General features: G+C 37.6%; 1 protein-coding gene across 4 annotated transcripts in view; it reads right to left on the reverse strand.

Annotated features, from left to right (window-relative positions):
• The window catches only part of LRRC28 (leucine rich repeat containing 28), a 128,917-nt gene that overhangs the window by 5,469 nt on the left and 109,495 nt on the right, over positions 1-13,953 (reverse strand). For 3 of the 4 annotated variants that reach the window (XM_011957716.1, XM_011957743.1, XM_011957725.1), the window contains one exon: positions 12,273-12,432. The exons of the other annotated variant lie outside the window; for it this stretch is intronic. In XM_011957716.1, the coding sequence (XP_011813106.1) occupies positions 12,273-12,432 (160 nt within the window). The remainder of the gene's footprint in view (positions 1-12,272; positions 12,433-13,953) is intronic. 4 annotated transcript variants of the gene reach the window in all.

Raw genomic sequence — 13,953 nt, forward strand, 5'->3', positions numbered from 1 at the left:
AAAAAAAAAAGATTGGGAACAAGACAACAAGGCAAGGATGTCTATTTTTACAACCTTAGTCAGCACAGTACTCGAAGTTCTAACTGCTGCAATAAGGCAAGAAAAAGAAATAAAGGCATACAGATTGGAAGGGAAGAAACAAAACTACTCCTTAGCAGACAGCATGACATGATTTTCTATGCAGAAAATCCCAAGGCATCTGAAAAAAAAAAAAAAAAAAAAAAGATTGGGAACAAGACAACAAGGCAAGGATGTCTATTTTCACAACCTTAGTCAGCACAGTACTCGAAGTTCTAACTGCTGCAATAAGGCAAGAAAAAGAAATAAAGGCATACAGATTGGAAGGGAAGAAATAAAACTACTCCTTAGCAGACAGCATGACATGATTTTCTATGCAGAAAATCCCAAGGCATCTACAAAAAATACTCCTAGAACTAAAATGCCAGTTTGGCAAGCCTGCCACATATACAATCGAAATATGAAAATGAATAACACTCCCATATGCTAACAATGAACATATGGAAATTGAAATTTTAAAACACAGTATCATGGATAAGCACACAAAAAAGTGAAATATTTTGATATAAACTTAGGAAAACATTTAATGGTATGTATGCTGAAAATTATAAGATGCTGATGAAAGAAGTAAAAGACCTAAATAAATGGAAAAACACATCATGTTCATGCATTAGAAGACTCAACATAGTATATATGTCAACTGTCTCCAAATTAATCTATAAAATTAAAGCAATTCTTATGAAAATCTCAACAAGGCTTTTTGGAGACAAAGGTAAATTTATTGTAAAATTCAGTGGAAAAGTGTAGGGCCTAGAATGGCTAAAACAATCCTGAAAGGGAAAAGTGAAGTGGAAGTATCACTCAACCTGATATTAAGGCCTACCATAATCTAACTATAGTAATTAAGACAGTTTGCTATTGACTAAGAGATAGACATAGATCAAGTGAATGGAATAGAGAATTATAATATAATTATATTAACATGTAATTATATAGGCTTCACGACCTTGGGGGAGGTAAAGATTTCTTAGAACACAAAAAGCATTACTATAAAATTGAAATGGATTAATTTAACTTCATCAAAACAGAAGACTTGTTTTCAAATGACATCTTTAGGAAAGCAAAAAGGCAAGCATCACTTTTGAATTTTTTTTCTTAACTCAAGAAATTATGTAAATTTTGAGTTATTAGATACTTTTGCATTACCTCTAATTTTAAAAAATTAAAGTTGGTTGGGTAATGGTTAATGAGTACAAAAATAATGAGAAAGAATGAATAAGACCTACTATTTGATAGCACAACAGCGTGACTACAGTCAGTAATTCAATTGTGCATTTTAAAGTAACTAAAATTGTATAATTGCATTGTTAGTAATACAAAGAATAAATGCTTGAGGGAATGTGATTTTCATGATGTGATTATTATGTATTGCATGACTGTATCAAACATCTCATGTACCCCATAAATAAATATATCTACTATGTACTGACAAAAATTAGAAATGAAAAAATTTTTTAAATAATTTTTTTAAATGAAGTTGGTTAGAAACCTAGTTCCAATAATTTTTATGCTATACCAGGATGTATACATTTGAATAAATCAAATTGAAAAGAACCACAGACACAAAAAGTGTATTTTGGGGGATTAGTTGATGAAACTTAACACAGAGATCAAAAGATAATTATGTTAAATGCAAATCATTCATACCAGGGATACATTTCATACCACAGCCATTTAGTTTTTAAAAATAAAGCTCCTCATACGGGTTAGCTGCGTACCCACCCAAATATCATCTTGAATTGTAATTCCCATAATCCCCATGTGTCATGGGAAGGACCCAGTGGGAGGTAATTAAATTATGGGTGGGGGCGGTTACCCCCATGCTCCTGTTTGCATGACAGTGAGTGAGTTTTCATGAGATCTGATGGTTTTATAAGTGTCCTTTCCCTCTTTGCTCAGCAATTCTCTCTCCTGCTGCCACGTGAAGAAGGCCATATTTGCTTCCCCTTGAGCCATGATTGTAAGTTTCCTGAGGCCTCCTCAGCCATGTGGAAGTGTGAGTCAATTAAACCTCTTTCCTTTATAAATTACCCAGTCTTGAGTATTTCTTCATAGCAGCATGAGAACGGACTAAAACAGCTCCCAAGCAAAACCATTCAATTCCATGAAGATACGGGATTTATACTCATTAAAGGATAATGTCCTTTGGATCATCATTAACTCCTTATGAAGCTCATGGGGGTGGAGTGAGTAACCTGGAGGTGTCATATTTGTGCAACAAATAAATCCCAAGGCTGTGTACTTATTTGCTTTTAGGAGGCTCATCTAATAACATATTGTATCTGTTTGTTGTATTAATAATCTGAGTTATTACAAGTACACCAACAAATCTGCTGCCTTAAGAATGGTTTCATGTTAGTTAAGTCCTTTAAAATCCACAACTGTGGCACCAGAGACATCAGAGGTCTGGGGAAACACTTTGAGCTGAGCAATAAGCTCTACAGTTAAGAAAAAGATGCTGATAAATTCTACGAAGAACATCAGACATGACATTTGTTTCTTTAGAATTTCTGAGCATATTTACAGGCAAGGCAGAAGAAAGAGCATTTCAGCTTGGTTTTAAAATACAGAAATACCACTATTCCTTAAAAGAACGAATCACAATGCTGTTGGCACATATTGGAGCCCACAAAAATCATAAGAAATGTGGGATTTCTTCTGCAAATATGTTTCCTGATTAAAAACATAAAGCATATATTTGAGTCATACAGAAAGTCAAGCCAAAAGAAAAAAAATATTTATAAGACAAAGTTAAAATCCTGAGCTTGTGTACATATTAACTTACTCAAGAATCATCTAATAACATATTGTATCTGCTTGTTGCATTTATGTTCATAGTGACTGTCTCTCATGGGAAGATTCTGTGTGCAGAAACAGAAACAGAAATGTCAAGCAGACTTCTTTCTTGATTGTGTCCTTGCCCTAGACATTAGGAATGAGACATGTATGAGAAAAGAATCAGGTGGTGGGGTCAAAGCAGAATTTTCAGTACCTACTGCAGAGCATGGCCCATGACAGATGGTCAACAAATAAAATTTTTGAATGTTACAAGGAGGAAGAAACAGTTAAGAACAATTTACTTAAATTTTTGAAGACTATTTCACTTGTGGGAAATTTCATAAGTCACCTTAAGAGGGTGCCAATGAATAGGCTTCTGCCAAAAGGAAAAAAAAAATTCCCAAAATGAGTGTGCAAATAATGTTGGTATGATTGATATTACTTGGCTTCAAAGAAGCAATAGCCACAAAAAGCAAGGATAAGGAAACGTGAAACATTTCATAAGTGATGAAACCAGATAAGAATTATGTAAAAGAGCTTATTTTAAAAATAAACTACTAGTGAGTGGGAGAAGGGAGTATTAGTTCTTCTGAAAGACAAAGGGGGAAACTGTAAGACCAAGTCAGTTTTGCAGGCCCTCTAACAAACAGGTCTGTATCTCAAGGCACAGCAATCCCTCAGATACGTGGTACTCTCATAGAATCACTCTGGCCCAGACGACCAAGAATTCCTGCAAGAACCAAGCTATGCAAATCTGAGCTTGAAAGTGGCCTGACTGAAGCCCATGGCGTCCTCACCTACCACAGCGCCCGGCTGGCAGCAGGTGCTCGAACTGTGTTTGCTGACCGACTGGATAAATTAATAAACAAGAGGATGAGTCTTTTGAGTTACTTGGAAGTAATTTGAAAATTTTTTTACAAGAAGCCATTGGCATACTAATGTTTTGTTTTTGTTTTTGAGACAGACTCTTGCTCTGTCACCCAGGCTGGAGTGCAGTGGCACGATCTCAGCTCACTGCAACCTCTGCCTCCCGGGTTCAAGCAGTTCTCCTGCCTCAGCCTCCCAGTAGCTGGGATTACAGGCGCCTGGCATACTAATATTTTAATAATTAAAACTATTTTTAATTTCTAAAGTAATACCAGTTTGTTACAAAAATTTAACACTACTTAAAGGAAACCACTGTTACTTTGGTGTATGAGTCCTTCCCAAGACTTTTTCTATATATATACAATTATTTCAATATATGTGTATGTGCATGTATTTACTATATATGTGCACATAGATATACACATATATTCACACCTATAATTGCTTGACAAAGACTGGATCACACTATGCAATCTTCTATGCAACTTGCTTAAAAACATTTTTAATTGAACAAAAAAAAATTGCCATAACAATCTTTCCTTTTCTTTTTTAATGTGTATACAGTTTTAGAGAAAGGGCTTTTTCAGTACCTCTAGAAAGAATTTTTTTCAAATATTGTTTTGTAGATTTGTAAAATTATATCCCAAGTATATAGAGTTGAAAATGAAAGTTCCCCTTACACCTGACTACCTCATAACTCCACATTCCCCCCTTCCCAAGATACTCATAGTACAAAGTTAGAACTCCATCCTTCTGGACTTTTTAGTGCAAACACCCAACCCGTACACACATACACACGTGTGTGGGTACATACATACACATACACATGTATTTCAAAAGTATCTTGTTCAGAATGTTAGAGAATATTTAATTTTGTATTTACGAGTTTATTTATGAGTTGAAAGTATATTTAAACTCATTATTTACAAGTTTATGTATTTCAAGATTTCTCTACGCTAATATGCTGGTCCACTTAGTAGCTAATTGAACAGCACAGTGGCTAAAACACAGATTTGGAGTCAGACTGCTGGGGTTCAAATCCCAGCTCTGCTATGACACCTTGGCCCAGTTTGTAATCTTCCTGTACCTGTTTCCCCTGTAAAAGGGATATCACAGGTTGGACCACATGGAAATGCATATGACTTGTATGATTCAACCTAACGACAGTAAATATCTTACAGTACTAAGAAAAGTAATATAGCTCTAGCTCAACTTCCAAACTAGATCTCTTTATCCCTAGGACTATTGGTTCTTCCATTGCACCCATGGCTTATTACACAAAAGCAGAGACAACACAGCAATAAAGCCTGAATGCACTCTGTACTACCTGTTTTGGCTAAAGCTTAACCAGCAATATGGGAAGAACCATTGTGATACTGGCCTATCTACAGTTCCTGTCGCAAAATACCCTGGTGATTAAAGTAAGACCTTTTGATTAACTGTGATAGTTAATTTTATGTGTCAACTTGGTTAGGCTATGGAGCCCATTTGTTTGGTCAAATACTAGTCTAGCTGTTGCTGTAAAGGTATTTTTTAAAGATATGATTAACACTTAAATCAGTACACTCTGAGTTGAGCAGATTACCCTCCATAGTGTGGGTGGGCCTTATCCAATTAGTTGAAGGACTTAAGAGCAAAAAAGTAGAAGGTATTCTCCTTAAGACTGCAATAAAGAATCCCTGCCTAAGTTTCCAGCCTGGTGCCCTGCAGATTTCAGACTCAATACTGCAACTTCAACTCTTACCTCAATGTCCAGACTGCCAGTCTGCCCCAAAGTTCTGAACTTGCCAGCCTTTGCAATTGTATGAGCCAATTTCTTAAAATCAGTCATTCTCTCTCTTTCAATGTGAGAGATTTTGCTATCAGGAAGTGGGATGCTGCTGTGACAAATACCTACAAATGTAGAAGTGGCTTTGACATGGGGCAATGAATAGAGGCTGGAAGAGTTTTTAGGTGTGGGATAGAAAAGAGATTATTGGGAGAAATAAAGAAGAATCTGGTGAGGGCTCACAAAAGAAAGGAAGGCGCTATAGAGAAAGTTTCTATTGTCTTAGAAAATACATTGTCGGGCCGGGCGCGGTGGCTCAAGCCTGTAATCCCAGCACTTTGGGAGGCCGAGATGGGCGGATCACGAGGTCAGGAGATCGAGACCATCCTGGCCAACACGGTGAAACCCCGTCTCTACTAAAAAATACAAAAAACTAGCCGGGCGAGGTGGTGGGCGCCTGTAGTCCCAGCTACTCGGGAGGCTGAGGCAGGAGAATGGCGTAAACCCGGGAGGTGGAGCTTGCAGTGAGCTGAGATCTGGCCACTGCACTCCAGCCCGGGCGACAGAGCAAGACCCTGTCTCAAAAAAAAAAAAAAAAAAAAAGAAAATACATTGTCAGGAACAGAATGTTGCTAGAAATACAAATGTTAGAGATGCTTCTGGTGAGGTCTCAGACTGCAAATGAGAAATGTATTATTGGAAACTGGAAGAAAGGTGATCCTCATTATAAAGTAGCAAAGGACTTGAGTGAACTGTGTTCTGTTGGATGGAAAGCAGAATTTGTAAATGATAATTTGGATATTTGGCTGAGGAGATTTCTAAGCAAAGTGTTGAAGACACTGCTTGGTTTCTTCTTGCTGCTTATAGATGTGAGTAAAATACAAGAGGAGAGAAATAAATTGAGAGCACATTATTATTAAGCACAAGGAACCAGAACCTGAAGATTTAGAAAATTCTCAAAGTCTACTCATATTGTAAAACATGAAAGAGAACATCAACAGTGTGACTGGACAATGGTTTGCAAACAGATCAGGTATGTGACTTGTGGATCACCAACTATTTCAGCAAAAATACTGCTAGCTTGTATGAACAGGACAGAGATGGGATGAGATGAAGAAATGCTGTCAGACTTCTGGTATTTTAGGCAGGATGGCCAAAAGAACTACCTACATGCAAACCTATGTTATCCTTAAAGAGAAGAAAGAGTCCAAGAGTAGGGCAACCTTCTCAATTCCAGGGGCAGGGCAACCTCTTTGGTTCATCCAGGACTAAGGGAGTATGATTGTCACCCCACTGGGCCCAGAGAACAGAACATGGAACCAAAGAGGAGTATTCTTAAGCCTTAAAATCTAATGGAATTTCACCTTCTAGATTTTAGACTTGAGACCTGTGACCCTTTTTTTCCCTTCTAACATTCTCCCTTGTGGAATAGGAATGTCTATTGTATTCCTGTCCCACCATTACATGCTAGAAGCAGATAAATTGTCATCTGGTTTCATAGGTTCATAGCTGGAAAGGAGTTTTGCCCCAGGATGAATTATATCCTGACTCATACCTGATTTAGATATTTAAGATGAGATTTTGAACTTAAGGGTTGATGCTGAAATAGACTTAGGACTTTCTGGGAATGGGATGGGGTGAATTTATTTTGCATGTCAGGATATGAATTTTGGGGGATGTGGTATTGTGAAATATATATTTAGTCTTAGACCCTGTTTCCTGACATATGGCTCCTAAAACTCTGGAATCTCCTAAGTGATTAGAGTGTCATTCCTATGCTAATGAGACAACTGGTGGCTGGGGAATCCCTAGGTAGCTTCAGGATGTGTGCTGGTCACTGGAAAGACCAAGACATAATTAGAGGGTTGGGACTTTTAGCCCCATCCCTGACCTCTGGGGAGGGGCGGAGGGCTGAAAGTTGTGCCAATCACCTATAATCAATGGTTTAATTAATCATGCCTATGTAATGAAGCCTCCATAAAAGCCCAAAGGACTGGGTTTGGAGAACTCTGGGATAGCTGGAAGATGGCATGCCCAGAGAAGGCATGGAGCATGGAAGCTCCATATTTATTCCCACATGCCTTGCCTTATATGTCTCTTCTATCTGGCTGTTCACCTGTATCTTTTATAATAAATCAGTAAACTCAAATGCTATGGTTTAAATGTCCCCTCCAAAGTTTATGTTGACATTTAATTGCCAATATGAAAATATTGGAAGGTCTTTGACAATACTGGAGGCCTTTAAGAGGTGATTAGGCCATGAGAGCTCTGCCCTCATGAGTGCCGTTATCACAGGAGTGGGTTAGTTATCATGGGAGGGGGTTCCTGATGAAAAGGATGAGTTTGGTCTGATTTTCTTTGTCTCTTGTGCCTGCTGCCTTTCTGACATGTTATGATGCAGCAAGACAGCCCTCACCAGACATGGCCACTCCATCTTAGACTTCCCAGGCTCCAAAGCATGAGCCAAATAAACCTCTTTTCTTTATATATTACCTGATCTCAAGTACTCTGTGATAGCAGAATAAAACAGATAAAACAGTTACATGTTTCCATGAGCTCTGTGAGCCACTCTAACAAATTAACTGAACATGAGAAGGAGGTATTGGGAGCCCTGATTTTACAGCTGGTTGGTCAGAAGTACAGGTGACAATCTACAACTTGCAACTAGCATCTTAAGTGGAGGCAGTCTTGTAGGACTGAGCCCTTAACCTGCGGGATCTAATGCTATCTCTAGTAAGATAGTGTCCAGAAACTGATGGACTTACAGGACACCTAGCTAGTATCTACTGGAGAACTGGCTGGTTGCTGGTGGGGAGAACTTCCCACAAATTTTGGTGACAAGAGGTGAAGCATTCTGTATTATATTCAGTATTGAGAGACTATGTAAGAGCAGGAGAAAACATTTTTTTTTCTTATCTCAGTGGGGAAAGAGTGCCAGCTGTTACGGGTTGAACTGTATAGCCCCCAAAATTCCTGTGTTTTAGTCCTAACCCCTAGTACCTCATCATGTGACTACTATGGATTGGACTGTTTCCTTCCTAAATTCATATGTTGAAGCCCAAACCCCCAGTGTGAGGGCATTTGGAGAGGATGTCTTTGGGAGATAATTGGTTTAAATGAGGTCATGAGGTGGGATCCTCATGACAGGATTTGTGCCCTTATAAGAAGAGACATTCTCTGCCATGTAAGGAGACGATGAGAAGCTGGTTGCCTGCAAGCTAGGAAGAGAGCCCTCATTAGAACCCAACCATGCTGATCCCTTGATTTCAGACTTCTTTTGTCCAGAACTATGGGAAAATAATTTCTGCTGTTTAAGCCACCCTATCATTTTGTTATGGCAGCCTGTGCTGACTAATATAGAGACCTCATTTGGGAACAATATCCTTGCACATATAATAGATGAGGTCATTAGGCTAGGCCCTAATCCAGTATGAATGGTGTCCTTATAAAAAGAGAAAATTTGCATACAGAGACAGACATTCATAAAGGGAAAATGATGTGAAGAGATGAAGGGAGAAGACTGTCATCTACAAGTGATGGGGACCTGGAACAGATCCCTCCCTCACAGCCTCAGAAGGAACCAACCCTGCTGACACCTTGATCTTGGACTTCCAGCCTCCAAAACTGAGATAAAATAAATTTCTGTTGTTTAAGCTACCCAGTTTGTAGCACTTTGTTGCAGCATCCCTGGCAAACTAATCCAATGCCCCTGAAAAACTTTGGGTAGCCTGGTTTCCTACTGGGAAATACAGAACTTGTGAAATCCATACATGCTTGGGAAAAGAGAAATATGTTATTTTACTAAGAAATAATCTTCTGTGTTGAAGTTCTCCATTTTAATAAATGAACAATAAGTTTTGAAAATGAAAATTTGCTATGCCTACAGGATCAAAAGTCATGAATTTGCTAGCTATTCTTCTTTGCTATATATATTTGAAAGTTTGGGTATTTATTGTTTATGCAAAATATTGTCATTTCTTTTTACTTCACTCTGTATTAAATTTAGGTTGAAACTAACACTTCCACTGAATTTGGTATTTTAGAAGAATATTCAATATGTTCCTTTTTGAAATAATGCCAGATGTTCACATTAATTTAGATATTGGCTGATATAATATATTTTATGACAAGCAATGCAAACAACTGAATATATTAGAAAACTTAGATCTTTTAGAGTTTATGATGTTAAAAAATATTTTCAGCACAAAGCTACTGGAGATTCAAGTGTTTGGTTTTCAATTACAAAAGAAAGTACTTTTAAGACTATGGTAGAAACTGAAGCCGATGCTTTTAATACAATCTCCATGGCAACATGGGAAGGAGCACAGCCTGGTGGGCTGAATGAAAGCCACAAACTCTCAATTTCAGACCCTACCATTAACTTCCCACAGAAAGCCATGTTTGTATCTTGGCATTACATCTCTGCTATAAACAGAGGCACTCTGGCTTTATGCAAGAAAAGGACATTGCCTTAGTTCTATGTACTTGATATACTCATTTTATGAAATTAATATCATATTTATGTCCTGAAGCAATAGATTAGTCACGCTATATTTCTAAGTTGTAGCAGGGAAATTAAATAGTAAATGGAAAATGCAAGTACTGCCTAAATTCCCCAAATTTTATATAAAGATAACATAAAAGTGATTTCATTTGAAGGATCTACTTTATTTTCATAAATGAATTGCCATGATTTAACAAGTTTAATTTTAAAAACAGGTATTCAGAATTTGATTGGCTACTGAGCATCCTGACCCTATCATTTTGTTTACATTTTCATATTTTCAGTAAGGAAATGTCTTCTATAGGAAATTGTATAGTAACAATGCATAAGGGTTTGAACTATAGTTTAATGAATTAGTTAAGATTTTCCGGCGATGATATCTTGCTAATATAAAGATCATTTGCTAAAAACACAGCAAAAATAAGAAATAAAAGTCTCTGAACTACAAAAATAGATAATAATAGTTAACATTTGCTTTTTATTACTTGCCAGACACCATCCTGGGCTCTTCACAGGGATGATCACATTTAATTCTCACAATGACCTTATTAAATAGATATTATTATTATTCCCATTCTATTGATGAAAAGACTAAGCTCAGGGATGGTCAGTAAATTGCCTGAGGTGGCCTGTGGAGTTGGAATCAGGGCCTGTGCACTTCACCACTATAAGCTTCTCATAAACGTGTCTATTTTATTTGTTAATTTTATTCATGTAGTAATACACTTAGCACTCGATTCAATTATTTTTATTCTAATTTAAATGCAATTCCACCAAATCTGGTTATCTGATCACCTTAGAAGTAGCAAATTAGAAAGATTTGGAGCAGGGCTCCTGCAAGCATGAAACATTAAAATTACAGAAGATTGAAATAGGAAATGAAATACAGCAAAACAAGATTATCCAGAGCAAGAAAAAGATAAACACAGTTTTGGGATGGAGTGGGTAGAGCTATGGAAATGGGAACTACCATTTGTTGAATACCTCTTAAGTGCCAGGTGTGTGCCTTTCTCATCTGCCAAGCCTCACGTGGCCCTGCCACGCAGGCTGTTGTATCCCCATTTTGAGAAGTCCCACAGCCTGCCCACATTCTCACAACAGAAGAGCCAAGCTTGTTGGGTGCAAAGTCCATGCTCTGAACACTGCCCTATATTGCCTATCTTGCATGGATTAAGAAACGAAGGAGGGAAAGAAAATCTTGGAAAGGTTTCTATTAACATGATTACAAGCAAAATGCTTTTTGGCATTGAAAGAGGGATAATGGCTTCAGTTATGTGGAAAATTTACTCACATGAAATATATTTGATGGTGATAAATGAGGTACTATAGTACTTTTTTTAACTTAAACAAATTCAAAGTTAGAAAAAGTGTAAATTTAGTTTCCTAAATTTAGGAAGCCCATAAACTAAGGTTGTAGATATGGGGAATTTTTCATTTGATGGCCTATCTTTAACTGCTATTTCTTGTTTTTTTTTTTTGAGATGGAGTCTCACTCTGTCACCCAGGCTGGAGTGCAGTGGTGTGATCTCAGCTCACTGCAAGCTCCGCCTCCTGAGTTCATGCCATTCTCCTGTCTCAGCCTCCCGAGTAGCTGGGACTACAGGCGCCCGTTACCATGCCTGGCTATTTTTTATATTTTTAGTAGAGACAGGGTTTCACCGTATTAGCCAGGATGGTCTCCATCTCTTGACCTCATGACCTGCCCGCCTCGGCCTCCCAAAGTGCTGGGATTACAGGCGTGAGCCACCACACCCGACCCACTATTCTTTTTTGAAAGTAGCACTATTGGGCATGAGAATGCCACTTGGAAGGGTTAGAAATTCAAAACAGAAATGTGTGTGTGTGTGCATGCACACTCTCTCTCACACACACACACACAGAGAACTCAATCATACATTTTTAGTTAGCAACACCAACTAAGTAAAAGAGCTGGGCGCATCCTGTTATACAACACACTTTTTTTCTTGCATCCCTTATTGCCTAAAGGATACTGTGAATAGGGAAATAGCAGGAAAACATTCTCACGAAGAATGAGTTCCTCTTAATAATATATACAATAAAACTGTCCAGCACATGACCAAAAAATTAACCAATAAAGGCAAGTCCAGTTTTCTTCTGATGTTCAAAGTGAGCATCATTTCATTTAGCTGTTCCTCAGGAAGCATGTTATGCCCCTTTAAAATTGCTGCCTTCATGCTTTCATGCACAGCCTCTCACCTCCCCACCCGGCACCCCTTGCCTGGGTGTAAACCCTGGTGCCCACTTAGGCATGATTACCACTGGTGCAGCCCTGCCATTGGTGTCTCTCTCAAGGGAAAGAGCTTGGGGTAGACGATGGTAAACATAGGCTCACTACACCGATGACAGTGCCCCAGAGGGCAATGCAGCAGCTCCAGGAGACTTCTGGGTAACGAGATTGGAGACAGAAAGTTCAAATCTGGAACATAAGAGAAAATCACACACATGAGTAAAAAACCAGACTTCCTTAAACTAGGCTTCTTAAAATATTTCTCTTTGTTACCAAATAATTTCAGTTACTTAAAAGTACTTCATGTTGAAAATTCTGTTATCTGATTGATAGACACTGAATAAAAATCTAACATCATCTGAAAATGAAAGTTTTTTTTTATATTTTTGATACTAAAAGGAAACACAAATTCAATCATTTTAAGAGCCAGAAACTATCCTGAGGTAGAGGCAAGGAATAAGTGAGATAAAATATTTTTTAAGAACAAAGATTAAAAAGGGATAATTCACCCAAAGAGGATTTTGCAAACTTTAATAAGAGTCAGAGACTTTTTGGAACTGACGACTAAAACTGACTTTCATTAAGTTCTCTCTAATCTATCAGGCATTTAGTATCAATCTTCCACCAAGGCTAAATCATATTTTTTAAAGAGAATGAAAAGGAGGAAATAAAAAAAGAATAAAAAATAATGAAATCAAGCTTTTCCTTGTCTTATTCCCATGAACTGTCATTAATAAAAACAGGGAGCTTCCTTCCCAGCTTAGTCTGAGCTACCCAAAAGAGACATTTAAAGCAAAACATCCCAGTGGCCCAAGCAATCTTGAGGACACATTTACACTATGTTTCTACTGATGATGAACATCCAACGGAGAGAGAAATGGTCATGCTGAGGTGAAATCTAAAAATTATCAACTCATCTTTGGGAAGAAAATACAAATCATCTTTTTACATTTTATATATGTCCAGACTCATCAATAACACTTAGAAAAATGGAATTTACTGATTGGTGAACAACTATAATTTTCTGTTTAACTTTTAAAACCAACTTAACTTTGCACTAGGCATTTCTGGAAGGTTAATGTGAGATGTTTTTGTATGGACTCTGTTTTTTAAGTAAAGATGAAACATTTCACAGTTTTAAAAACACCTGAAATGTATTTTTCGTATTAATATTCCCTAGTGCTGTCTTAAAGCATTTCAGACATACACCCACAATACCTATCAAATCTGTGCACTGCCAAATCTTTTCCAAATTTCAGCTGCCTCACTACGACAATACTGCCAACGGCTCCCAGTACTTCTACCTCCTTTAGGTCTACATATTGCTGAGATGCAAGGAGGCAGCAAGGCAAAAACCTGCTCTACTGACGTATCCAACTTTAAGGACAATATCTTTCCAAATTTCCCCTACTCTGCTAGCCTTTTACTTCAACCAAATACACATTCCCAAACACCAAGTTCCTTACCTGAAACCACACAGTTGAACTTTTAAGCACCATCCTTTGCAACTGACAACCACGTTTTTTTAGAATGCTTCTCTGTCTGTAGGGGGTGCTAAAGTGATCAGTGTTGATAAAATATCAGAAGTATTTTTCTTATTAGAAAAATCCTGTTGCAAAACAATGTGAATGTACTTAATGCCACTGAACTGTACACTTAAAGATGGATAAAATGGTTACTTTCGTGTTATCTGTATTTTACCACAATAAT

This window comes from Colobus angolensis, unplaced genomic scaffold, assembly GCF_000951035.1.
Source record: "Colobus angolensis palliatus isolate OR3802 unplaced genomic scaffold, Cang.pa_1.0 Scaffold112, whole genome shotgun sequence".
Taxonomy (NCBI): domain Eukaryota; kingdom Metazoa; phylum Chordata; class Mammalia; order Primates; family Cercopithecidae; genus Colobus; species Colobus angolensis.